The 25,507-nt window shown below is 52.5% G+C and overlaps 1 protein-coding gene across 2 annotated transcripts in view; it reads right to left on the reverse strand.

The window, feature by feature from the left end:
- Mgat5b (alpha-1,6-mannosylglycoprotein 6-beta-N-acetylglucosaminyltransferase B) overlaps nt 1-25,507 on the reverse strand; it is a 65,268-nt gene that overhangs the window by 26,672 nt on the left and 13,089 nt on the right. For both annotated transcript variants that reach the window (XM_038328256.1, XM_038328255.1), the window contains exons 4-8: nt 13,539-13,654; nt 12,960-13,033; nt 11,884-12,054; nt 11,153-11,317; nt 10,273-10,442 (exon numbers count right to left, since the gene is read on the reverse strand). In XM_038328256.1, coding sequence (XP_038184184.1) covers nt 10,273-10,442; nt 11,153-11,317; nt 11,884-12,054; nt 12,960-13,033; nt 13,539-13,654 — 696 coding nt within the window. The remainder of the gene's footprint in view (nt 1-10,272; nt 10,443-11,152; nt 11,318-11,883; nt 12,055-12,959; nt 13,034-13,538; nt 13,655-25,507) is intronic.

The following is a 25,507-nucleotide window of genomic DNA, read 5'->3' on the forward strand; positions in this document are numbered from 1 at the left end:
TGACCAGGCAGCCTCGAACCTCTGTCTCTCCTGTGGACTGTGCCCATCACTTCAGCATCAATTGGCATTGCCCTTCCCTCTTAAATGATCCATCGCTACTGCAGGTCACTGTCTCCGTCCCAGAGCATCAGGGGGCATAAAGAAGGAACACAGAGACCTAACTGGGCATCTATCGAGCTTCTTAGGAAGCAAGGAGATTGCTAATGGAGAATTATAATCTCCTGCCAGCAGGACTGACCATCCTTTGTCCAATACAGGGCTGCTGATGCCATCCCGATGAGCTCACCCTCAGTTCCTGCCTCCTGGAAAGGCAGGTGTCCTTGGATACCTTCCAGCACACACAGGTGCTCTCAGAGAGTCCCGGACTACAGTCAAGAATGACCAGGTTCCCACAGAACGAGTGGCTCAGAGGAAACGAAGCACAGAGTCGGGTTTAGAGCTACCTAGCTGCCCCTTTGCTACTGGCCATGGGCCAAGGGATACAAAAGGGAAACTGAGTAACAACATCCGTTTGTACTGGGCAGACACGTGAGTGGGTTTTCTAAGGCTAACCTTCCTCCCCCATGTTCTTTGCTGGTAAGCAAGCTTACGGCTAATAATAGGGCTGTGGCTCTCCCGGGAGAGTGCAGGAAACCAATGCTCACCCCTCCAGCTAGCAAGCTGCCACTGCTCTGGGAAGAAGGAGTGAGGAGTGGCAGGTTTATATAACCTAGCGGTGCTGATGTCAGGCACGATCAGACTCTCACCCACACCCTGTTGCCAAGAACCAGGATGGACTTTCTCAGCGGCCTTCAGTGGTCATTATCCTCAAGGGTGACCCATTTCAGCTGTTGACGCTCAGAAGGCCCCTGGGGCCCTCTCTCAAGTGAGCATCACATTCCAGGGGTTCTCAGGAGCCTGTGCTGCTCCACAAAGCCTCTCTGAGGATCAGTCTGTAGGTCTTGGGACACACAAAGATGGCGTGGCTCTTGTTCCAACCCCAGATCAAGACTTCCTATATGAGATGTGGGCTGAAAGCAGTGGCCTGAGAGCATTCCCTGTGGGACCAGCCAAGGGGCTTTTGGACTCTTCTCCTGAAGAGTCGGGGAAAACACAGCCCTGGCTCCCCGGGGAACAATGTTGCTATCATCTTCTAAGTTGAGAAGTTGAGGCGGATGCTAGGGGTTATTCCTGCTATCCAGTACTACTACCATCAGCCCCACCAGGCTGGCCCTGGCTCTCCGTGGAGGCCAAAGAAGCAGACTTGGGCCTTTTCTATGGGTAGCACTCTTCTACCTTCCTAAGAGCTCTTGGTCCATACCCTTCCTCCTCCTTCCCAGCCACCACCAGACAGAACTCCCTGCCCGCCCTGTGTGTTGTGGGACCTCTCTATGAGAGAGAGCCTCCAAGGCTCTGAACATCAAGGAAGGGAAGGGAGATGACTGCATAAGGATGCTTCTGTCCTAGGTGAGGAGGAAGATTAAGAGTTGGGACCAGCACAGCCCGATCCCAACTCCTAGGGAGAGACTAAGTGGGTCTAGTGGGTGAGATCCAATGCTCACTTGTTGATGCAAAATCTTGGATAGGTGACACAGGGGAATGTCTCACCACAGTCCCCAGGCAGAGAGAGTGGGCAGCACCAACCAGGCACCTGGCAGGCCCCGCCCATCACTAGAGGTTCAGGAAAGAACCTAAGCCATGAGGAAGGGAAGCGAGATGGAGAGTGAGAAGCTCCACTAGCTCACTCAGAGACAGCCATGCCTCCTTTTGGGGGTGGGGCACTGTGTAGAGAGGAATTCTCAAGTCCAAGCAGGCTTATCCCTTCCTTTTCCTGCTCCGTGTACTTATGTATTAGAAAATATTTAAAGCACCCAGATAATTACAGAAAATAATATAATGAGTTCATGAATACTGCACCTCCACTACCCAGCCTGGCTCCCACCTCATATCGACCGTGTTTGGCTTAATTATTTTGTTTCATAGAATAACGTACTACGAGTGCGGTGATGGGCTGCCAGCGTAGTCTCCTCTGTCCTCCTTGCGTCTCCCAGCCCTCCACCTCCTTCCACAAACCCTCTCCCATCCTGTCTCAAAGCAAAGCCGGAGTCACCACAGGTGATGCTCAGTTCCCTGGTCCCCTCCCTGGACCTGTGTGCACACATCACTCCCAATCCGAGGTCCCTCTCTTTTCTCTCCTGTTAGTGCGGAGGGCTGAACCTCTTGGGCGGTCCCCTAGGGTTACCCTCAGTCCTAGGTCTTCAATATCCTCCCTCGGAGGGCTCCTTCACAACAGCGTTAACACACAGTGAAACTGTCCCGCCTTGCACACTTTCTGACAGAGCCTGTCTCAGCAGAAGGTGCGAGGCCTCACCTCCGTTCCCATGGTTACGATGGTATTTGGAAAAGGGGTCTTGGCAGATGGGATCAGTGCTAAGATGGGGTCAGAGTGGAACCCTAACCTAGCACAACTGATGTTCCTGGCAAAGGAAGGAAGATACACAGAGACACACTCTGAGGGAAGAGGATGAGGAGGCCAAGGAACGGGTCACCCGTCAGTCAGGAGCACCGAGGCTCTCACAGCAGGGGCTGGACCAGCTCTGAGGACCTAAGCCCCTCCGATTCCAGCCTTCAGAACTACGAGCAGCATTTTACTGCTCTTTGAGGATCCAGTTGGTGGCGTTTTGATTCATCACTCCCTACTTCATCCCTTTCTCATCGTGGCACCGCCCACTTCTTTAACCCCTGATAGAGCCAAGCTACCCAGTCGCTGTTACCCAACCATCTTCTCATTCTATAGTCTCTGTGCTCATGACTCAACCAAAGTATCGCATTCTACAGTTGGCAATGGCATCCACGCCACCAAATTCCTTGTACACCTCTTTGTCTCCTTCTTACATGTTTTTTATTTGGTGTCTGTGTATGTTGAACAGTTTTATGTCAACTTGACACAAGCTAAAGTCATCCGAGAGGAGAGAACCTCCATAGAGAAAATGCCTCCGTAAGATCAGGCTATAGGCAAGCCTGTAGGACATTTTGTTAATTAGTGATTGATGGGAGAGGGCCCAGCCCACTGTGGGAGATGCCATCTCTGGGCTGGTGGTCCTGGGTTCTATAAGAAAGCAGGCTGAGCAAGCCATGAGGAGCGAGCCAGTAAGTTGATATTAGGTGTCTCCCTTCGCTACCTTCCACTTATTTTTTACTTTATATTTTTGTTTTTTGAGACAGGGTTTCTCTGTATCACTCTGTCTGTTCTGGAACTCACTCTGTAGACCAGGCTGACCTTGAACTCACAGCGATAAACCTGCCTCTGCCTCCTGAGTGCTGGGGTTAAAGGGTGGGCCACAATGCCTGGCATATTCTCCACTTTATATATGGAGGCAGAGTTTCTCGTTGAGGCTGGAGCTCATCCTCATAGCCAGCCTAGCCCCAGGAACTGTGCCATTACCTCCTGAGCACTTGGATTACATACAGGCAGGCTCCCTGGCTCTGGGCTCTCAGGCTCCAACTCTGGTCCTCACAGTTACGCTGCAAGGAGTACTTCACCCACCAAGCTGCCTCCCCAACCCCTTCCTTCCTGTCTTGCTTTCTGCTCCCCAGGAGCCTTGATGTAGGCAGCCTCGTCTATGTGCTCTCATCTCTGCCTCACCTCATGCCCCAGCCTTGGCTAGGCACTGCCACCACGCCGTTCTCTCTGCCAAACCTCACCTCCAAATCAATGGATCCAGTGGACCCTGGACTGAATCCTCATACATCATAGGCTAAAAATAAATCATCCTCACTTTTAAAGTGCCGCTCTCAAGTATTTGTCATGGTAAAGAGAAGTCTGACAGGCACAGCTGGCCAAGCCAGGCTGCCCAGGATGAACAAGACGTGGTCCCTGCTTCTGACGTTCCCAGGGCCCTGTGCACAAATGCCCTGGGTTGGAGTCCGACTCCCTGCCTGGCTGCATGCTGACAGCCACGAGCCCTCCCTCCTCAGCCTCCTTGTTTAAATGCGCCCCTCAAGTTCCCATCATTTGCCAGTTAAGTCAACTAATTTTCTCCTAAACCCAATTTCACTCATGGATGGAGGAAGAGCCCCATCGTTTTTCCTCATGCCACGTACTATTAATGCTTGAAATTATGCAAATAAAATTGATGAGCACTGCCAGTTCACCACAGGGAGGAAGGGCAAGGCTTCCCTTTCAAACGCGCACTGTGGAGACTCAGGATGCATCAGGAGACAGAGTCCCCTGCTCCACAGCTCCTTCCCTGTGCACGCTCCCTGGGAGCAAGGGGTGGGGTCTGGCGCCACCTCACCGCGTACTTATCACACACCATTGTTCTCACACACCACCTCCCTCATTTAGAAATAACTCGGCGCACCAGAGCCAAATGCGGATTCTGCACACTGCCCTAGACATCCCTCCAATGAGCCAGTTAATTAAAACACCAAAACACGGGGAAGGGGGAAAAGCTGGCTCATCCATCCAGACTTCTGGGTAGTCAGCAGAGGAGACACCTGGCAGGAACATCTGTGAATGATATACGACCAGTGTACAAGCCATGTCTTTGTCCCGATGCCGGCCCCACACAGGGCCTAGAGCAGCCAAGGGAGCTTTCAGAACGCAATGGCAGCCTCCCCATCACCAGCTGCAGCCACCAGCTAACAGGGGCGACCATGCCTCCTACCCCATCCTCCTGTGGTTTCTGCCCTGGGCCAGTCCTGGCTGTACTGTTACAGGCTGCCTTGTTCCCTCCACAAAGTTCACGTGTTGCTTACTGACCACCTCCCCCCCTCCCCGCAGTTTCTCAGCATGCAGCCTTATTTGGAGACAGTGTCCTTACAAAAAGGGCAAAGTGAGGGCTGGAGAGATGGCCCTGTGGTTACGATTGTTCTTACAGAGAACCCACGCCCAATTCCCAGCACCTATACGGCGGCTCACAACCAACTGTAACTCTAGTTCCAGAGGAATCCAGTGCTCTCTTCGGGCCTTCACAGGCACCAGGTACACATGTGGTGTATCGACACACGTTCTGGCAAAATTCCTACACACATTTGGAAAAAAAAGGCTTTTTTTTTCCTTCCTTCCTTCTTTCCTTCCTTCCTTCCTTCCTTCCTTCCTTCCTTCCTTCCTTCCTTCCTTCCTTCCTTCCTTCCTTCCCTCCTTTCTTTAAAGAAACTTAGATCAGTAGGCTGGGTCCTCCCTCATGCAGCTGTGACATGTTTCTAAATTTTGACTCAGGGTCTTCCCTAGTCTCACTTCCGTTGCTCTGATAAAAATATCCTGACAGAGAGCAGCTCAGGGAGAAAGGGTCTGTTTGCCTGCCATTCCAGCGCTAGTCCACCATTGTGGGGAAGACGAGGCAGGAACCTGAAGCAGCTGTCCACACAGTCAAGAGCAGAAAGAACGAGTGTACAGATGCTTCGTTCTCAGCGTGCTCTCTCTAGTCTCACCCAGTCCGGGACTCCTTGCTAAGAAACGGTGTCGCCTACAGTGGGCTGGGTCTTCTCACATCATTTAAAGCAACCTCCCACAGACATACCTACAAGCCAAGCGTATTTGGACAACACCTCATTGAGATTCTAGGTTATATCAGTTGATAATTAAAACTATCACAGCGTCATATTCTGTGGCCTAGGCTGACCTCAAACTCAGGACGATTCCCTGCTTCAGGCTCCTGAGTGCTGGGATTACAGATGTAAACTCCCGCATGCAGCTAGGACTGAGTCCTTGTAATGGGGGAAGTTTGGATAGTGACACCCACACATGAAAGAGGCCAAGCAGAGGAAGACATGCCAATGCTGAGCCAAGCAACCTGGTTCCAGAAGTAGCCCCGTAATAAACCCTTCCTTGAGGGCTCTGAAGGATTCAGCCTGCAATAAGCAGAGCTCAGACTTCCGGTCTACAGAGCCATGAGGAAGGCCCTCTTGTTGAAGACACCAAGCCATTATAACTCTGCTGCCACAACCCTAGAGAAACCCAGCACACCCCACACTGCACTCAACTGTCCTTGACCGTGAAAGGCCTGTGTTTCCATGGTGTCAGAGGGACAGAGCGAGTACTGTGGACCACACTCAGCATCTGTCTGGTTTTACACCTGTCAATTTCTCTCAAATTACAGTAGAAAAGAAAAAAAGTCCGTATATCTAACAAAGTGTGGGGCCACACGTTTTGAGCCAGCAGGTCTCTTCCTGGTATTCTGGGAAGGACACCAGAGGCCTCCTTACCCGGGTCACCTCCAGCGAGGTCTAGTTACTTTTTCTGTTGCTGTGATTTACACCATGGCCAAAAGCAACTTGGGAAAGAAAAGGGTTTATTTCATCTTCTTCTTTCAGGTCACCCTCCATCACTGAGGGAAGCCAATCTGGGTAACTCCTCAGTTGAGGTTCCGTCTTCCCAGGTGACTGACTATAGGTTGTATCAAACTGACAAATCTAACCAGCTCAATGGGTTTCTCTTCAGTCTCATCTCCCATCCCGGGCCTCATCCTTAATGTCTCAGCCCTTACAGCCAAGGGGATCCTAACAGCTTCCAGGCTCATGAGGAACCCTCACATTCCTACAAATCCATCAAGGCTAAGCTCTACCCCAGGCCCTAACCCATCCTCTGGCCCTGTCCTAGGTACACCGAGGACACCCCTTTGGCACAAGTCTGGCAAAGCCAGCCCCATTCTATGGTTTCCTAGCCTCCCAGCCCTGGGACTGCACTGAGGGAGGCCACTGGGAAAAGCCACGGCTCTGAGCTTCGCAGTGTCTTTACCTTGACATTCACAGGTGTGGCTAAGAGCCACAGAACCGGGATGCCGAGAGTGGAGACCTTGTGCTGGTATGTGCTCAATCAAGCAGGCACCTGCTGCAGCCAAAGCTGGAGCCGCAGCCCTGAGCGCTAGCCCAACATGGCTGCTAACCTTGTAGTGGCGATCCCCCAGGGAAGGCAGTTTTGTTTTTCAATCGTGAGGATATCCCAGGAGGGGTGGGCTGTTTACACCCAGCTACCCTGTCAGAGCAAGATGCTCGTTCACACTTACATCCCTCAGGGACCAAGGCCAGGGCATTCAGGCACAGCCAAGCCTACCAATTTTCTGGGCAGCAATTCTGAGATGGGGTGACTGCTAAGGCCCCTGCTGCAGTTGAGATCCACAGACGCCTGGCAGGAAGTGAAGCCTCGGGGAAAAGACTGAGTTTCTGGTGAGGTGTTAGGAGGGTACGTGTGTGTGTGTGTGTTGCACATGCATAAGCATACAAGTGTACATGTGAGCATGCATGTTTGCATAGGTACATAACATATATGTATATATGAGAGCAGAGGCTATATGTGTGCACATGTATGTGAGTAGGTGTGAGCATATACATCCCCACATTAATGGATATGCATGTGTCTTCATGCAGCGGTATACATATGCATGCCTGTGAATAATGTGTACTGTGTACGCAGGAATGGTCATGTTTATGCACGTGGGTATTACATAAGTTCATGTGTGTAAATGTGGATGTTACATGCACATATTCACACATGTGAATGTATGTAGACGCTACACATTCACACACTCACATGTATTGATTCATGTGTGTGCATGTGTGTTATATGCCTGTTCATGTAAGTATATGTATGTGGGTGTTACATAAGTTCATATGTGCGAGTGTGTGTTATATGTATAAATTCATGTGTGCGTCTGTGTGGATTATATGCATACGTTCATGATATGCCTGCATGTGAATTTTATATATATATATATATATATATATATATAGTGTGTATATATATATATTCATGTAGGAGCACTGTGTGTGTATATACACAGGAAAGTACATGTAAGTAGCAAAGGAATGGCTACAGGTGAGCATCACTCAGCCATGTTACTTTTTATCAGTGTCTCCCAAGTCCAGGACCCCACAGTCATTGCTCTGGCCACGGATGGTCAATGGACACCAGCCTCAGGCTCAGCACCCGTTCCTGAAGTGGACAGAGGAGGTGGCAGTGCTCTGGGCAGGGAAGGACTCAGAGTGGGGGCTGAGGGAAGAGAGCTCTGGCATGGGCTGGAACAGAGCAACTGAACTACATCCCTGACTCCCTGGAAGACCTGCAGAGTCTCTGCTCCTCTCCAGCAGGATTGTGTACTGATGGTTTTGTGCCAGGTGTGTGGAAGAAATGTTCCCGTCCTTCAGGGAGTAGAGTTAGGTCAGCTCACTTCTCTGGCACAGATCCCGGTGAGTCAGAAAAGAAGACTCAAGCTGAGTGCCTTATGTGGTTAGGGTGATTCCTGAGCAGGGTGAAGTGTGGGTGAACCTAACAGGCTGTCCCTGCTCCCAAGGGTCTTTGGAGGTCAGATCCTGGGATAAGAGTCCCTGGTCACCGTCAGTATTTGTCCCATTGCAATCCTGGGTGTGTGAATTTCCACCAGATTGTTGATGCCACTTGACCTGAGACTCTGGCCCTGGGTCACCCACTGGTCCTCCTCCTATTTCCATGAACCACGTGACTTTCCTGCCGGAAGCCTCCTAGCCAGAGAAAGTCACCTCATTATCTGCAAAAGCTGTCATCGAGGCATCCTGTCAGCCCACCTCCGAGCTCTGCCTGAATGAGCAAGGTGGGCATGGTGCAGGCAGAAGGTGCTGGTGAGCAGGCATGTCTCAGCATGGAGGCGGCTGTGCAACTGAACGCACAGAGCTGCCCACAGATGCCCAAAGACTGCGGGCTGACGCCCCACGGCCAGGAATTGTCTGTGAGTTCAGCACCAGGACTCCGGGACAGCTCCCCTCTGGGCCCTCTGAGTTCCCGCAGCTCTTTGGCTATTGGAGGCAGAAGGTTATTTCTCAGCGGGCAGCAGCCCACACACTGGTGTGTCCTAGCACTACCGTACATATATGGGCACCACCCTGGTCCCCAACACCTTTCTACCCTACACATGGCCTACTTGTCATGCTTTCCGCTGTCCCTGTCACTCTGGAGACACTTTGTCACGTTCACTGTCTCCACTGGAGATAGAGCATTGCCATAAAGAATGACTTTCAGGCCATGGGGATGAACACCCTCAAACCACTGGCTCATCTTAGTGCCCCTCTCAACAGTACAGTCAAGTCCCCGCCTCCTCACACCACTGATTCATACGTGAGACAGAATTCAAGCTACAGGTTTCCTGTGGAATAGGCAGAGGGTGGCGGAGGGAGGTCCAGTTGCAATGTGTCCTTGGTGTTATTTTCTGTCTTAGGTGGATGGGCACAGCACTGTGGGTTATTTGATTCCTGTGTATCATAACTTCATTAGTACACATTTTAGAGGTACCTATGTATGTATCCAATGCTACACAGAAATACAAAAAATAAAGCCAGAAAAAGCATATATAAATATATATAATACCTATATATATGCATCCAACATAAGAATGGCAAAAAAATGACCCCCAACAAGATATCAGACAAGACACACACAAACAGCAAAGACACACACATCAGCTCCCACCCTCCAGTATCCCTCTGTCTGTCTGTCTATCTGATTCTCTCTCTCTCCAATCCCTTGGTATCCCACTTACCCCTACTCCCTGTATCCCCCCCAAATTCTCACAGTCAAACAATCTTTTAGAACCTCTTCCCCAACAGGCCCGGGGTGGGGTGCATCTATGTTCCACCATGCTAGAAGGACCCTGACCAGCCCAGCACTGAGAAAGTCAGCATTACCAGTCAATCATAGCACCCTCATAGACCCGCCAATGAGCCCAGCTCCAGAAGAGATGCCCTGAAGACTATACCAAAACCACAAGGAAGGCAGATGGAGGAGATCCCATGAGCACATGAAGCTCCTCTCTCAAGCAAAACACTAGGCATTATCCTCTGAGCACAAACCAGACCCTAGTGTCAGTCTCAACAGAGGTCAGGAGCCTGAGGACCAGCGTTAAACAAGCATACTTCTTCTATGCATTCTAAATACACACAGGAGGCCAAGCCAGGCGGTGGTGGCGCACGCCTTTAATCCCAGCACTCAGGAGGCAGAGGCAGGTGGATCTCTGAGTTCGGGGCCAGCCTGGTCTACAAGAGCTAGTTCCAGGACAAGCTCAAAAGCTACAGAGAAACCCTGTCTCAAAAAACTATAAATACATACATACATACATACATACATACACACAGACGTCTGCAGGGGTCAGGGAGTAGGAAGTAGACAAGCAGGTGGAGGAGGGAACCAGGGACGGTCAGCATCTGACAGAGGCCACAGCCAGGTTGTGGACCTTGCAGCTGGAGTATCAGCTGGTGGGCTGGGCTCTCCTTCTTTCCCCACCCCCACCCCACCGGGATGTGAATGGCTCTCTGGGCACTCACCTCTGCAGCTCCTTCAGGGAGACTGTGATCCGCAGACTGTGGCCCAGCACATAGAGAGCGGCCAGAATGTCGGCCCACTGCACCATCTCCCCCAGAGGCCCACCCTTCAGCACCCGCGGGCTGAACACGTCCCCAGATTCCTCTGTCAGGAAGCCGATATGGACAAGGATCTAGGAGAGCAGGACATAGAGGGTCAGCAGCTGCAGCAGCTCTTAGGTCTGCCCACCACGCCCCCAGGAACACCCCAGGAGACCATCCACAGCACAAAGGGCCTCCAGGCCAGGCCTGGTTGGCCGCTTTTAGACACAGAACACTGGGGCTGTAGTCAAAGAGGCAGCTGTGCGATTGCCTCAGAGCTCACTTTGCAGATGGAAGAGGTTGACAATGGTACACACAGGCAAGACGGAGTTTTATGAAATGCAAGGACTTTGAAGGAAATGGAGAGGGAGGTGACAGCATGCAATTTCCTACTACATGAATAGATAGATGGGTGGGCAGATGGACAGACGGATGGACAGATAGGCCAACGAGCCCTCCTCAGTCTGTTATTCCCAGACTCCTATAACCTTTCTGCCTGCCCTGATATAAATGTCCTGAGGATGCAGGACCTCCAGGGACTGAGCATCCTGCCCCAGCCTGGAGAAGGGCCAGAGGCTCCCTGTCTCCATCAAATCCTCTGTCTGGATCTAATGGCACTGGTTGGAGAACATCCACCATGCCCAGTCAGAACCCTGGTCTACCTGTGATCCCCTTGAACCCTGTACCCCACACTCATTCCCACTCAGAATTCTGTATCTACTTGAAACATCATGCCTATAGCCACCTGGAACCTCAGGGATGCGAGCACTTCATCCAAGCATTCCCTGAGAGGATGACATACCTGTTTCTGGTCCCTCCGGGTGTCCCCCAGCTTCTGTGCCAGGTGCTTGGCAGCCTTGGTCCACTGGGCAGTGAACCGCCTGGTTCGCTTCTTCATGAAGATGAGGGACTCTTTCCCACTGCCCATCAGCTCCAGGAGGTGTGACAGATTGCTCCGGAACACTGCCTGGGATGGAGCCACATGCCAGCCCTCTCAATCCCCAACCATACCTTCACCATCCTGTCCCTTGCTCTCCTAGAATGGAGACTGGTACCGACCATAAGGTGGGTGCCTGTTCCAGCATCAGGGCAGGAGATCTGCGCTCTCCTTCCAGTGCTCACACCCCAGCCCAGCTCCCATCAACCACATTCCCCGTGTCCTTCTGGGGAGCTGGTCAGCTCTGAGTAACCAGGGACCAGGCTGCTTTTCAATGGTACCACATCAACGATGCCTTGAACCTGTTAACTCTCCAGGCCTGCGAGTTTCTCCCATTAATCAGATCCACAGAAGGCCAAACAAAGTGGCCCTAAGGCAGGAAGCACTCAGTACATGACAGCTCAGATTACTGTTATTCTAACCCATTAAGGGACAACTCCAGGACTCCGGCAAGTTCCCCAGAAAGGATTCCATAGAAGGTGATCTGGGGACTCTCAGCTGACGGAACTGGGAGCCCCATTCCATGGGGACGGAGCAGGTGGCAGGACTGAGGTTCCCTCCCACTGCCCCTGAGGATATCCACTTCCAAGGCCTACCTGGACTTTGGGAAGGGCCTTGGGGGCTCTCCTGGAAGCTGTCTGGTTCCTCCAGGGCAGCAGGGGGCAGAACCACTCAACCTCACTGAGGTAGATGAGGAAGGAGCATTCAGTGCCATCCACTCCAAAGAAGGCATAGCAGGGGTCTGAGGTCCAGCGAGCACGCATCCACTGTGAAGAAGGTCAGGACTGAGCAGGCAGCCAGCAACCCACCCACAGATCACCTCATAGACTCCCACAGCCGCAAGCACCCCAAGATCTTCCAGGCTGTGCAGGAGCTGTGAGGTGTGCCCCAACCTAAAGATACTGCAGCAGAGTAGAAATCTACAACTGGACCAGGGAACCTGGTCCGAGATCAGCCCTTTGTGACTGAGGACCAGAAAAAGAGGTGGGTCACCTTCTCCAAGGTCTTGCAGAAGAGGGCCTGAGACCCAAGTCTTGGACATCAAGGGGCCAAGCACCAGTGCAAAGATCCAGGAGGTTCAGCAGCCATAGCCCATGTCCCCCTTGTCTTTGTCACTAAGAGACCAGGACCATCAAGCATCCTCCATGGAGAGCAGGGCCAGGGAAGTTCTTTCCACAGGGGTCCCACAAGCTCTCTAAGGATGGAGTTTGTTGCTCCACAGCACCCCCTTCAGGTTCAGAGCTCAAGGGGCGTTGGTTTTAGGGCTATGGATTGGCTCTCTGTATACAGGGACACTGTGCAGTCAGAAGTGGCCCCTGGAGGTAGGGAGGAGGGGCCCTCGGTCCAACAGCCATGAGTCGGGCAAGGAGGACCAAGGACAGAGTGACTGAATGGTGTCAGAATGCTGTTCTAGATGGCTGTAAGAAAGTGCCAAAGCCCCTCTGAGGGTGACTGGCCCCAAAGGGCTTCGGGTTGGTGATCAGATTATAGACTCAGCGGAGAAAGCATTTTTCTGAGTCCAGGTGCTATCAGCTTGTGCTGAGCTAGGGACCTGGTCAATAAAAGGCTCAGCTGGGGGCAGAAATCCAGAGCTGAGCTGGACTGGGAAGAGCCCTGAGGAGGAGCCTCCATTTGTCTGCACCCTGCCTCAGGGGGGAGCTCTAGGCCTCACCTCCACTTTCCCTGAGCAGTCAGGAAACTTGGGGTCACTGGGTGCTTCACACTGGTCCCTCCGACCTTCAGATACTGCAAAAAAAAGAGGGCAGCTTACTGAGGCACTGGGGCCCGAAAGCGGCCACACAGACAGAGCAGGGTGTGGTCTGTAGTGGGACAGAAGAGTAGCTGCCCCTGCCCCCTCCACTTAGGTGTCTCCAACCCCACAACCCAGGCTCAGTATGGTGAGCTCTCTAAAATAACTACAGGGCAGTTCCCTGGACAGCCCCACCCCAGGCTCCCCACCAAATAAACCTTTGCTTTTCCCAATGACGGCAGTTGGGCAGAAGCCTCCAGCTTTCCCCAAACCCAAAGGAATGGTGGCCCTTACTCTTGGAACTGCAGGGACCCACTTGGTCCTCTACACCCTCAGGCAGGCCAAGGTGGGCTCGACCAGGTCCACCTGATGAAAGCCTCAAGTAGGGCCCCCAAGAACCAGGCAAGCATTACCAGAGGAATGGGACCTCCTGGAGGCTCGCCCTACCCAGCAGGGCACTGGCCTCTGGGGACACAGGGCAGTGTCCTGGCCATGACGCACCCTTGCTGTGCAGAATCAGGCTGTGGCGCAGGATCTGGTCCACCTTCACAGCGATGTCAGACACATTCTGGGCAATGGCCTGGATCCTCTCAATGAGGCCAGCCCCAGGGGTGAGCCTAGAGGGGAGAGGAGAGCCGGAGGTGAGCCCATGAGTGGCCATATGGCTTTCCCATGGCCTAGGACAATCGGCAGAGGCCACAACGGAAATCAGCCGAGGTGGAGCGGAGCTTGCCTCCATCAATGCACACCTTGCACACAGCAGGGAAGCCCACCTCTGCAGGGGCCCGGCGGGTTTACAGAGTGCTGAGTATGTAAGACACCGCACCTGGGACTGAAGAAGACAAATAGACTTCTGTCTTCCTGCCAAGACGGTGAACAGGTGAGCCCAGGACCCCCCAGGTGACAGAGGCCTCTTCCTAGGCACAGCCAGCTCCCCAGAGTCTGTTCATCACGTCAAGACACATTCACACCCAGCAACCTGGGCATCCGCCAGTGAACTAACGCTGGCTTCCTAAGGACACATTCTTGGGGGGTGCTGGGGGCGGGGCGTAGTCGATTGGTGTCTTCCTCTACTGCTTTCCAGTTTATAATTTGAGGAAGTGTTGCTCACTGAACCTGCAGCTTCCTGATTGGGTAGACAGACTGGGAAGCAAGGTATAGGGATCCTCTTGTCAGGGCTGGCATAATAGGCACGTGACAGTATGTTGAGCTTTTCACATAGGTGCAGGAACAGCAAGGCTCTTCATGGCTGGGCCATCCTTCTAGCCCCACCCCCTTTACCGATTTTTTAAAGATTTGTTTTATTTGCTGGTGTGGTGGCACATGCCTTTCATCCCAACACTTACTCAGAAGGCAGAGGCAGGCAGATCACTGTGAGTCCAAGGCCAGCCTGGTCTAACACAGTGCGTTCCAGGTTAGCCAGGACTACAGAGTGAGACCATGTGTGTACATGTCTGTTTGAGTGTATGCACACATATGTGTGCAGGTACCTGCAGAGACCAGAGGCATTAGCTCCCTGGAACTGGAGTGACTGGTATTTGTGAGCAGCCCAGCCTGGGTGCAAAGGTCAGACCTCAGTTAGTCCTCATGGTGGAGCAGCGAGTGATCTTTACCACGGTGCCATCTCTTCAGTCTCCTTCCCCCGACTCCCTTCCCTTCTTCTGAGACAGTCTCATGTAGCCCAGGTTAGACTCAAACTTACTAAGTTGTGGAGAATGACCTTGTACTTCTGACCCTCCTGCCTTCCCCTCCCAAACGCTGGGATTACAGACATGCACAGCCAAGTCAGGTCCATGCAGTGTTGGGGTTGGAGCTCGGGGCTTGGCGGGCATTCTGCCCACTGATCCACGTCTACAGCCCACCTCCCCTGATCTTCAAAGAGTTTTAGCCGTGGATGCTAAGCCTTCTATTTTCCTCCATCAGTATGGGGCCTGCTTTGATTTTCGGAGGATTTATTTCCTCGTTGATTGCTGGCCAGGGCTCTGGGAATAGTATTAGTTGTTCTATGCAGCATTTATCTCATTGTGCAAGCTGCTATTGAGACAGATCCCACTCTGCTGGCCTTATCTGCCTGTCAAGCACGGCCCGGGGCCTTCTCTAGGAAGCTGCTGGCTCTCAATACTTTCAATTCACTTGCTTCGATTCTCACTTCACCTTCTGGCTTACACACACACACACACACACACACACACGCTGCTGCTTACACTCTGTTTATTCCTATTCAGGTACTTGGTCTGACGGGTCTTCCCAACCTGGGCACGCAAACTCACCTCTCACAGGCTGGGTGACCTGCCTACCAGAGAGGGAACCATAGCAGACGTAGGTAGCAAACAGCCATGTCCGACCACCTGCCCTTCTTCCCCTCACCTGCTGAGAGTGACAAACACTAAGGAAGTTCCACAGGCAAACTGGGCCTGTCCTCTGCACGGACAAGGGACAGGACAGTACCTCTGCCAGATGGATGCTGCCTTGCATTCCCCTCCCAAATGCTGGGATGGCAGGCATGGGTCGCCATGTCTGGTTTATAGGATGCTGGGGATCTAACCCAGGACTGAAGTGACCGGAAGAGGTGCCCCAGCACACAAGGCTGTGGTGCCCCCATGGCTGCCAGGTCAGGTTGCTGACCCACGGGGCCGCTGAGTCTATGCTCCTGACTCCTGTCAGGACTGGGAGTTAACGGGGATTGGAAAAGGGCCAAACAGCTCACGGGGGAGCCAGCCTTCCGGCAGGTGTGAAACTAACCCCACCTCACCCCCACAGAGCCACCTTCCTGTAGGCATCTCTCCATCTGCCTGCCCCCCCCCCCCAGGACCCCATCATTTCCTAGGTTTCAGGGCCTGCCTGGGATCCCCAGCAGAGTCCTGAGTCCTCAGGGCAGGATAGCCTTTACACACAGAGCCCAATGCTGCCAGCGTGGGTGTGTGCCCAGGGACATCTCACTGTACCCTGAGTAGCATCGCCCCAAACTCACGTCCTCCTACAAACTTGAAATGTGCTCCACTTGGGAGTGGGGTCTTTGAGATTAGAGATGAGGTCATGCTGGATTAGGGGTAACACTAAATCCAATAACTGGGGTCCTTGTCAAGAGGTCATGTGACAGTGCGGGGGGGAGCCACATGAGGATAGACAAGGTTCAATGAAGCGCTGCTGTCTTGAAATAAGAGCCATGTGTGACCAACAGCACAACACCCTCACACAGCACCGCTTTAACATTTGCTTGTAAGAGAGGTGTCATCCGACCCTCACCCGAGACTCCAGCCATTCACTTGCTCCTGACCCTGACAAACGGACATGGCTTTAGGGGTGCAAGAGCATAGAGGAGGGGGAAGGTTGACTTGGATGGGGACTCCAGGGATATAGTTTTTGTGAGCTGTCACCCATGCTGACATGGGCCTTTTCAGTGACAGCTGCCGGAGTCACCCTTGTTTCTCCTATATGCAGATCCATACTGGACTTGGATGGACTTATTTGGTCTGTAGGTGCTCTCTCTGGGTGAAATGGGTGCTTCTGTGTGTCTCCCAGCAAAAGCCAAGGGGCAGGTGGGCCTAAGGTGATGCAGGCCAAGGCCAGCACTTTCCTTTTAAGCTAGGACCTAGCCAGGGCCCATGGAGTGCACCCCAGCTTCAGACGTCGGCTCCTAGAACTGGGAGGAAGTAAATGGAATGCTGGTTATTTCCTGCCATATTGGAGCCACTTCATCTTGTGGCCCAGTGACATAAGCCAACTACCATCCACTGGACAAAGAAAGTCGTTTTCATTCCTCCAGCATGTCAGGTTCCATCGGTTAGGAAGTGTCACCAGGAACTCGGGTATCAAAGCAAAGTTACCTCAAGGATTCAAGCTGATATGGAGTGGGAACCTACTGAGGATGGAACCTGTGGCCTCGCACATCGTAGGCGAGTGCTCTACCACTGTGCTACCTCTCCAGTTCTGCTGGTGTGCTTGTCCTCCCTATTTAAGCAGACACCCTACCCCTAAGAGGGAACAGCGAAGGCTCAGCTGAGAAAAGCTGAACTTTTCGAAGGATTCAGCAATTCTCCTACAATAAGTCGTTTCTGCTTTAAATAGTGCCGCGGCATCTGCTGGACTTAACAAGTTCAAGCCGTTCAAAACAAAACCATCGGCGTCACTATTATTACACTGGACTTGCCCTTCACACAGTGCTTTCTATTTCCAAGTAATAGACGATTAGGCGTCTCACGCTGAGGCACTTTTCCACAAACGGCAGTAAAAGCAGAATCTCGGGCCTCAGAGCCCAGACCCGGGACTTGGGAAATGCCCAGGTAGAAAAGAAAAAAAAAGGGGGGGAGGCTGAGGCATAATCAATGGAGTGCTCGCCTCATATACACAGAGCCCAGGGTTTGACCCCCAGGACCACATAAAGTGGGCACAGGGAAAAGCCTGTAACTCTAACGCTTGGGAGGTGGAGGCAGGAGGATCAGAAGTTCAAAGTCATCCTCAACTATACAGATAGTTGAAGGCCTGGGAGAAATGAGACAGAGAGAAAGACAGAGAGACAGTGAGTGTCCTCACACCTCCAAGGAGGAGGTGCCACAAAGTAGATCTGAGACAGGCAGGAGTGTACCCTGTCACTCAGGAGGGACCACATTCAGTAAGGCCAGGACTGAAGAAAAGGTCAGGCTGGTACAGACTGAAGCCCTTGAGGTGCGACCACCCCCAAGGCAGGCAGCAAAAGCCAAAACTGTTCTGAAGGGTTTCCTTGGCAACAACCATGCTGTCCCCACAGGGCCATCAGCAGGGCTTCCTCCAGCTGGATCAGTGACGGGGAGCCCTTTGAGCCTAACAGTGGTGTATTTCATCTTCTCCTCTTTCCCTCTTTAGGTGTTTGCATGGGAAGAGATCAAAGTGTGAGCCCTCACCAGCCTGGACAGGTATGAGGGGAAAGGGCCGGAGACCTCCAAAGTCACCCTGGTGGGATCGCAGGTCCTTCTTCACCCCCACCCCCAACAAATGTGGCAGTTAGAGGACCTCACTGGCTCTCCTGTGCAGGCAAAGCCAGCCTCGCTAGGCCCCTTCAGCCCTGTGATCAGGAGCGGTCCTTGCTCTTTAAGAGCCCAGGTCCTCATCTGTAGCCTGCACATTGTCATTGTCGGTTCTGGGAGGGGTGACCTTGTCCATATGCACACACATAATCATTACCCCTCACTTTTATTGGCTCTAAACCAAAGTCCACTGAGTCCACAGCTTGCTACCAGGACCCAGGGCCACCTTGCATGTGATCCTGGCTGGAAAATGCTAGACACCCCCAGACTTCTAGTGACAGTGCCTGGTGGTGGACCTGAGACAACAGCTCTGAGAAGCGGTACAGAGAGAGGATCACGGATTCCCATAGTGATATGGATGTCCAAACCTGTCGCAGAGTTCCTCTGTGAGCAGAGGGACCTCAAGAGACTGCTCAGGGTCCAAAACCTAGAACAGAACCCCCCAAATCTCCATACTGTCCCTCTATTTTATAGCTTGGACTGGGGAATGGCCCAAAGCTGATCAAGGGACTTTCCCGGGTTCACACAGCAGGCTAGGGATGGGGGAGTCAGGAGGATGACGCCCTGGGCCTGTGCTGGCTGCACCTCTCCGCATCTGTCAGATGTAGTGGAGATCAAGGCCTGCAACACCTTCCTCAGCTCCTACCATACATGCTGGTCCCAACACCAAACAGTTTTGGTTCAGGAAATAGAAAAAGGGGAACTAGGCCTCAGACACCAGCCTCCCTGATCAACAAAGTTCATGCTGGAAACTGTTCTCAGGTACCCCAACAGAGAAGCAGGCAACATCAAAGGCCCCTTACCTCGAGGCGCTCTGGGGATACCCCAGCCCAGGGTGTACCATTCTCTACAACTTCCAGACTTAGGGGCAGGACAGGACCCAGCAGAGAATTCTGACATCTGCTTCCTATCAGACCTCGGCTCCTTCCAGGCCTGTCCCCAAGAAAGCCCCCAAAGGCTCAGTTCCACAAGGCCATTACCAATCCCCCTGCCCCAGCAGTGGCTGTCTAAGCTGCCTAGAGAAGAAGGCTAAATTCCGAGTTCCTCTGTGATTGACGAGGGTTACAGTCAATTAAGAGGAACATTGATTTCCCTGCAGCTGGCCAGCAAGCTCACTGGGAATAGTTGTATCATGAAACAACGTGCTTTTAAAACACAGAAACCCACGTATCTGGGTGCCTGCAAAACTATACAGCAACACACACATGCAAACACACACTGTTGGAAACAGATGTGTGCTGTGCCTCCCGGTATCTCACACACTATGCAGGACGTGGGGCATGCCTGTGTAGCGTGACCTTCCCTCCTGGCCTCTTCTGTCTCCACTCACCCCAGCCCCATCCTCTGATGGGATGAGGTTGTCCTGCCCCTTCCTCATTGGGCAGAGAAAGGACGGTTCACCCGGATGCCTCAAATGAGCTCATCAGCTTGACAGGCTCCAGAGTCACCTAGGAGACGAACTTCCAGGCGCGCCCCAGAGGGAGTTTTTAGATTGGGTTAGCTGAGGTGAAAGACCCACCCTGATGTAGGTGGCACCACTACACGGGCTGAGGTCCTCACTGAGTAAAAGGCAGACCGCAAGCAGAGTGCCGGCATCGATCTCTCTCCCTCTCGATGGTGGACTCAACGTGACCAGCAGCCTTGCCCTGCTGAGACCACGCATTTTCCTCCATGAACTGTGGGCCAAATATGCCCTCCGTTCCTGAAGTGACCTTTGTGGTGAGATCTGTCACAGTGATGAGACATTTATATACCAGATGATGGCTGACCACTGTCAGGGCCATTCTGCTCTGCATACTTCCTGAGAGGCTCGAGGCGCTGCCTGAACACAGCCTGGAAGACACAGCAGGACGGACCCAGGGCTGGCTGGGCCTCCTGCCCCAACCCCTCTTCAGCTGCCCACTGGCCCCAGGGCCTTGGCTATGGCCCTGCTCTCTCCCCTGGCCCTTCCCTGACTTTGGCTCCCCCAGGGCCTTGGCTATGGCCCTGCTCTCTCCCCTGGCCCTTCCCTGACTTTGGCTCCCCCAGGGCCTTGGCTATGGCCCTGCTCTCTCCCCTGGCCCTCCCCTGACTTTGGCTCCTTGCAGACTATTTTGAACAAGCCCTCTTCTCTCCCTGACCCCCTGAGGGCCTGGTCCTCAGGTGATCAAGCTGGCCACTGCTCTCCCGTAATCCCTTCCTGACAGCCTGGCCCCTCTCCAGCCCTAAGAAAGACCAGCTGTGGGTAATTTACCAAAACGTCTCCCTGTCAGCCAGCCTTGAGTCAAACCCAGAGCTGGGCCCAGGACAGGACTTGAGAAAAATGGAACCCATATTGAGATTGATGTCATCCTCAGAGAGAATCATTCCCCAACTTGCACTCACCCACAGACCCCAGGAAGCTGATCTCCCTGGGGCTGCGGCCCCTCAACCACAGCCCCAGCACAGCAGCCAACACAGAGTTGTAAAACTAAGCTTTGTTTTCTCCAAACAAGAATGTTGGTGTAAGCCATGCAGGCGATGATGGCGCACGCCTTTAATCCCAGTACTCAGGAGGCAGAGGCAGGCAGATCTCTGAGTTCAAGGCTGGCCAGGGCTACACAGAGAAACCCTGTCTCAAAAAATGTTTTAAAAAATTAAATTTAAATTAAATTTAAAAAGGGATGTTTATGTAGCTAGGCATGGTGGCTCATGCCTTTAAGCCCAGGTATATCTGTGATCACAAGGCCAACCTTATCTATGAACTAAGTTCCAGGACAGCCAAGGCTATTACAGAGAAAAACCCTGTCTCAAAAAGAAAGAAAGAGAGAGAGAGAGAGAGAGGAGAGAGAGAGGAGAGAGAGAGAGAGAGAGAGAGAGAGAGAGAGGAAGGAAGGAAGGCAGGAAGGAAGAAAGAAAAAAGTCGATGCACCTACTCCCTGCTTACGCTATGGCTCTATTTATACACTCAGAACCTGCTTCCCCACTTAACACTCAGAGCCCAGCATTTAGGGGTGGACATGCTGGCACATACCCACAACCCTTGAAACCATCCTTTCCGAGCGCCAACCAAGTAGCTCCTTCCCACAGAATCCTCTCAGGTGAGCCGCTGGCTTGGGCTCAGGCGCCCCGCCCCCACCGCCCACGGGCCAGGCACTGAGTGTGTGGCTGCTGAGATGGTCTGTCTGTACCAACTCCCAGCTCCTCGTGTCCCCATCCCCCACCCTGGAGTCCCCAGTCCAGACTCTGCAGACCCTAACAACAGACAGATGTACTTGACCGTGGCGGCTGGCCGCCAACATCAGAGCTGTTGCCGCTGCAAAGGAGCCTGACGGGAAATTCAAAGATCATAGCTATTTGGCTGTAGGATGCATAATACAGTGGTGTTTGCCTCAAAGCTGCCTGCCTAATTATGTTTTCCTAGGCTAAAATAGCAAATTTGCTTTCCCCCAAGGACACACCAGCCACAGTGGAAAGCAAGGCAGCTCAGAAGCTTCCAAAAGGACAGGAGGAGGACAGCCCCAGATAATTCTGAAGTGGGGGAGATAGCCTAGGTGGGAGGGCTTCCTGTGACTCTGGCTGGTTAATCACGGTTAACCCCAGGGTGGCTGGGGCAGGATGGGGCTGGTGTGAGTAGGCGCCCAGACTCCCATGAGCCCCGGCACACCCCCACCTCTCTTCCTGTGTCCCAAAGCCACAGTGTCCCTGCAATTTATAGCTCTGCCTGTGGAGTTTGATAGGCTCCGCTGGTCATGATGGATGGCTGCCATTTCCCCAGATAGAGCCTGGAGGTGGCACGTGCTCCCCCACCCGCAGGGCTCCCTCCTCCGGGAGCAGATGAAGGGCAAGGAGTGGAGGGAGGGGCAGGTCAGCCGTGGGAGAAGCGGGAGTCAGTGAAGTTGCCGTCTTCTACCAAGCTGGGTCCCTGGACCCTTAACAGTGCAGTTCATTGAGCAGGGGCCACGGGGAGGAGGGGTGCTCTGTTCCCTGAAAAACACACCTGTGGCCTTGGGCCTGGATGGAGGGTGGAGTTGAGTCACCAAGCAGGGACCGGGATTAGGCCTGCGGGGACACAGGGTGATGGCAGTCCACACAGACGAGAAAACAGTCTCATGTTTACCCCAGGAAGTTGGACACCTTAGCCCCCTCACCTTCTCTTTCTCAGAAACCTCTCTGCTTCTGCTCTTGCCAATGAATAATCCATGTTTTACACAGCAGCCAGAGATATATTTTTAAATGTATCCATTCAACCCTGCATCTCAGCACACCACACACACAAATAAATTAAAAATAAAAATAAATTTAAAAAAGGAAAAATGAGTAAATCCAGGCAGGTGTGGTGGTACATCCCCATAGTCCCCGAACTCAGGAGGCAGAGACAGGGGGATCAGAAATTCAAGGTGAGCCTCAGGGCCATGGCAAGTTCAAGACTACACTGGACTATGCGAGACCCTTTCTCAAGCACCCAAACTAAAGCACCTGCTGCACAGCCGTGGGGTGCCTGAGGCAAGCTGCCTAGGTAGACTAGAGGAACCGGTAACCTCCAGGTTCAGTGAGAGACCCTGCCTCAGTGAATAAGGCAGAAAGCAACCACAAGAGGCACATTCAGACCTCCACATGTACTCACACACTCATGCACCCGTACACGCATGTACACATGTATACATACCACACATACAAGCAAAAATCAAAGCAAAATACATTAATAAGTAAGCAAATAAACTGAGCAGCTACGCGTGCCTCTCAGAACAGTGTCCTACGGCTGACATGGCCCTACAGGACCTGCCCCTTTAGCCCTCCCCCTGCCCAGCACTCTACCATATCAGCGTCCATATGGCCTGTCTCCTTCAACACACCAACCCCAGGGCCTTTGCACCCCTGCACTCAGTACCTCTACTCTCTCCTCATGGCTGCCCCCCTCATCACCTGTGTGAAGAGCACCTCTGACTCACCCACCCACCGATTCTTTGGAGCCTGTGCCAGTGTCTGAGATGATCTCGTGTGCTCTTTAAGGGGTATTGCCAACCTCCCCACACAGGGCTTTATGTAGCTCATTACTTTGGCTCTTGGTAGTCCCAATACCCAGCTCTCTCCTTTTTCCATTTGATGCTAAACTCTAAGTGGCATCAGCTCTAAGTGGGGAACCAGTACCAAGGGTGCAGAGCTCCCTGCAGTGGGGGAGGAGGGAAGAGCTTCCTCTGGGAGCACAGCTCTGTAGCAGGCACTGCACGGATGCCTTCCTGAAGCCCTGGTTCCAGCACTGTAATGTTAACATAGACATTTCTGAGCCAGAACACAGGGGCCAGGGAGCGGCTCCGCTGGTACATGCACAAAGCCCTGGGTTCCACCCCCAGCTCCATATAAACCAGGTGTTGTGGTGCAGGTCTCTAATCCCAGCACTCAGGAGGCAGAGGCAGAAGGATCGTAGAAGTTCAGGGTCATCCTTAACTACAGAATGAGTTTAATGCTTGCCTGGGCTACATGAGACCGGGAAGGGGGGAAGGGGGAGGGAAGGAGGGAGAGAGGGATAAGGAAGGAGGGAGGGAGGGAGGGAGGGAGGGAGGGAGAGAGAGAGAGAGAGAGAGAGAGCTCTCAAAACAGAGCACAAACTAACAAAAGATTTTTTTTGCCTGGTTTGTAAATCCACAAATATGGAAAGTCCCACAAAGGGGGAAAGACAGCTCAATGGGTAGAGCCACCTGCTGACATGTTTAATGACCAGAGTTGGATCCCAAGACCCACATGGTAGAAGAAGGGAACTGACTGACTCCTACAAGTTGCCCTCTGACCTCCACATGTGTGCCATGGCCTGCATTCGTGCACACTCACATGATAAATAAGTAAAATATTCAACCTCCAGTGCCACCAGCAAACCAAACCTGAGTCACACGTAGCGGACCACATAAGGGGTGAACATCATGGTTCTGAAGGTAAGCCATGGGGTCAGGCCTAGTGCCTCCTAGCTGTACAACTTTGACTGCTTCTGAATATCTGTGCCTCCGTTTCCCCCTCTGCAGAGACTAACACACCCTGTGCAGTACTTGTTGGGTTGAAGTGTGATTGCGCTAGAGGTGATTCCATGAGAAGGACACCATATGTTCAGTGTTGGATAGTTAAATGTCCCCTTATCATGGATACCCCAATGGTGTCCATCTGGATGCTCTGGGCATCTACTCAATTGGCCAGGCCAGTTTAGGGGTGGCCCATTACCAGCGATCTAGAACAGGAAAGGGAAATGGCAAGGAACGCCACACCAATCCAAAGAAGCACACTGTGTCCCACTTCACTGTCGTGGGATAACCCCTCTGTATGCTGTGACTATATGTTGCTCTCATTGGTTGATAATAAAAGCTGAATTGGCCTATAGCCAGGCAGAATACAGCTAGGCAGGAAAAACAAACGGAGACACAGAGAGGAGAAAGGCAGATTCAGGACGATGCCAGTCAGCTGCTAGAGGAACAAGATTAGAACACAGCGAAAGCCATATGGCAGAACATAAATTAATAGAAACAGGCTAATCTGAAGGTAAGAGCTAGTTAGTAATAAGCCTGAGCTGTTTGGTCAAGCATATTTTGTAATTAATAGTAAGCCTCTGAATGATTATTTAAAAGTGGCTGTGGGACCGGGCAGGACAGAAAAACCTCTGCTCATATGTCAATCATGGGTGATCCACTAACAACTCAGCCCTTGCCTCAGCCCTCAGTAGGCTGAAGAAGAAAGATTGTAGGTTCAAGGCCACCCTGGGCCAGATAGCTCATCACACACACACACACACACACACACACACACAGAGAGAGAGAGAGAGAGAGAGAGAGAGAGAGAGAGAGAGAGTTCATCAATACACACATGCACACATGCACACACGCGGATATGCACACACGCGCATGCACACACACTGTGCATTCCTAATGAGCATGGTAAGTGTGTGTAAAAGATAGAATGGGAAAGCTTAGCGCTAAGTGTCACCTGCTTGTCTCCAGGGAGAAGCAATAGGGCCCTTCAGTTTTCACCTGCAGTGTTTTATTTAACAAGGACAAAAGACAATCCTCAGATGAGACAAAACGTTAATGGCTGTTGAGTGTGGGAGGGGGAAGCTGTGTTCTCGATGTGTTTTTTTTCCTCACATTTTTGTGGGGTGGCGGGAGAGGGTGAGGACTCAAATGCCAGAATGCTGTGTGCATAGGCAGAGCCAGAAGCCCCGCATCCTGTCCTACCATGCTCCACTTATTCCCGGGAGACAGGGTCTCCCTCCCACTGAATCTGGAGTTAGGCTGGAGCCCAGTGGTCCTCCTGGTCTCCCACAGTGCACACCTATGCCCAGGTTTTTATGTCGGTCCTGGGATTTGAACTCAAGCCCTCATGCTTGAGCAGCAAGCATTTTTACACACGGAGCCATCTCCCCAGCCCTGTGTCTTGCAGTCTTAAAGTTTATCCAGTTTACCAGAAAGGGGACCTAGGCTGAGCTCTAAAGATACATTTGAGGCTATGCTGGACCCCCAGGAGCCCAGG

The sequence above is a fragment of the Arvicola amphibius genome, chromosome 4, assembly GCF_903992535.2.
Source record: "Arvicola amphibius chromosome 4, mArvAmp1.2, whole genome shotgun sequence".
Classification (NCBI taxonomy): domain Eukaryota; kingdom Metazoa; phylum Chordata; class Mammalia; order Rodentia; family Cricetidae; genus Arvicola; species Arvicola amphibius.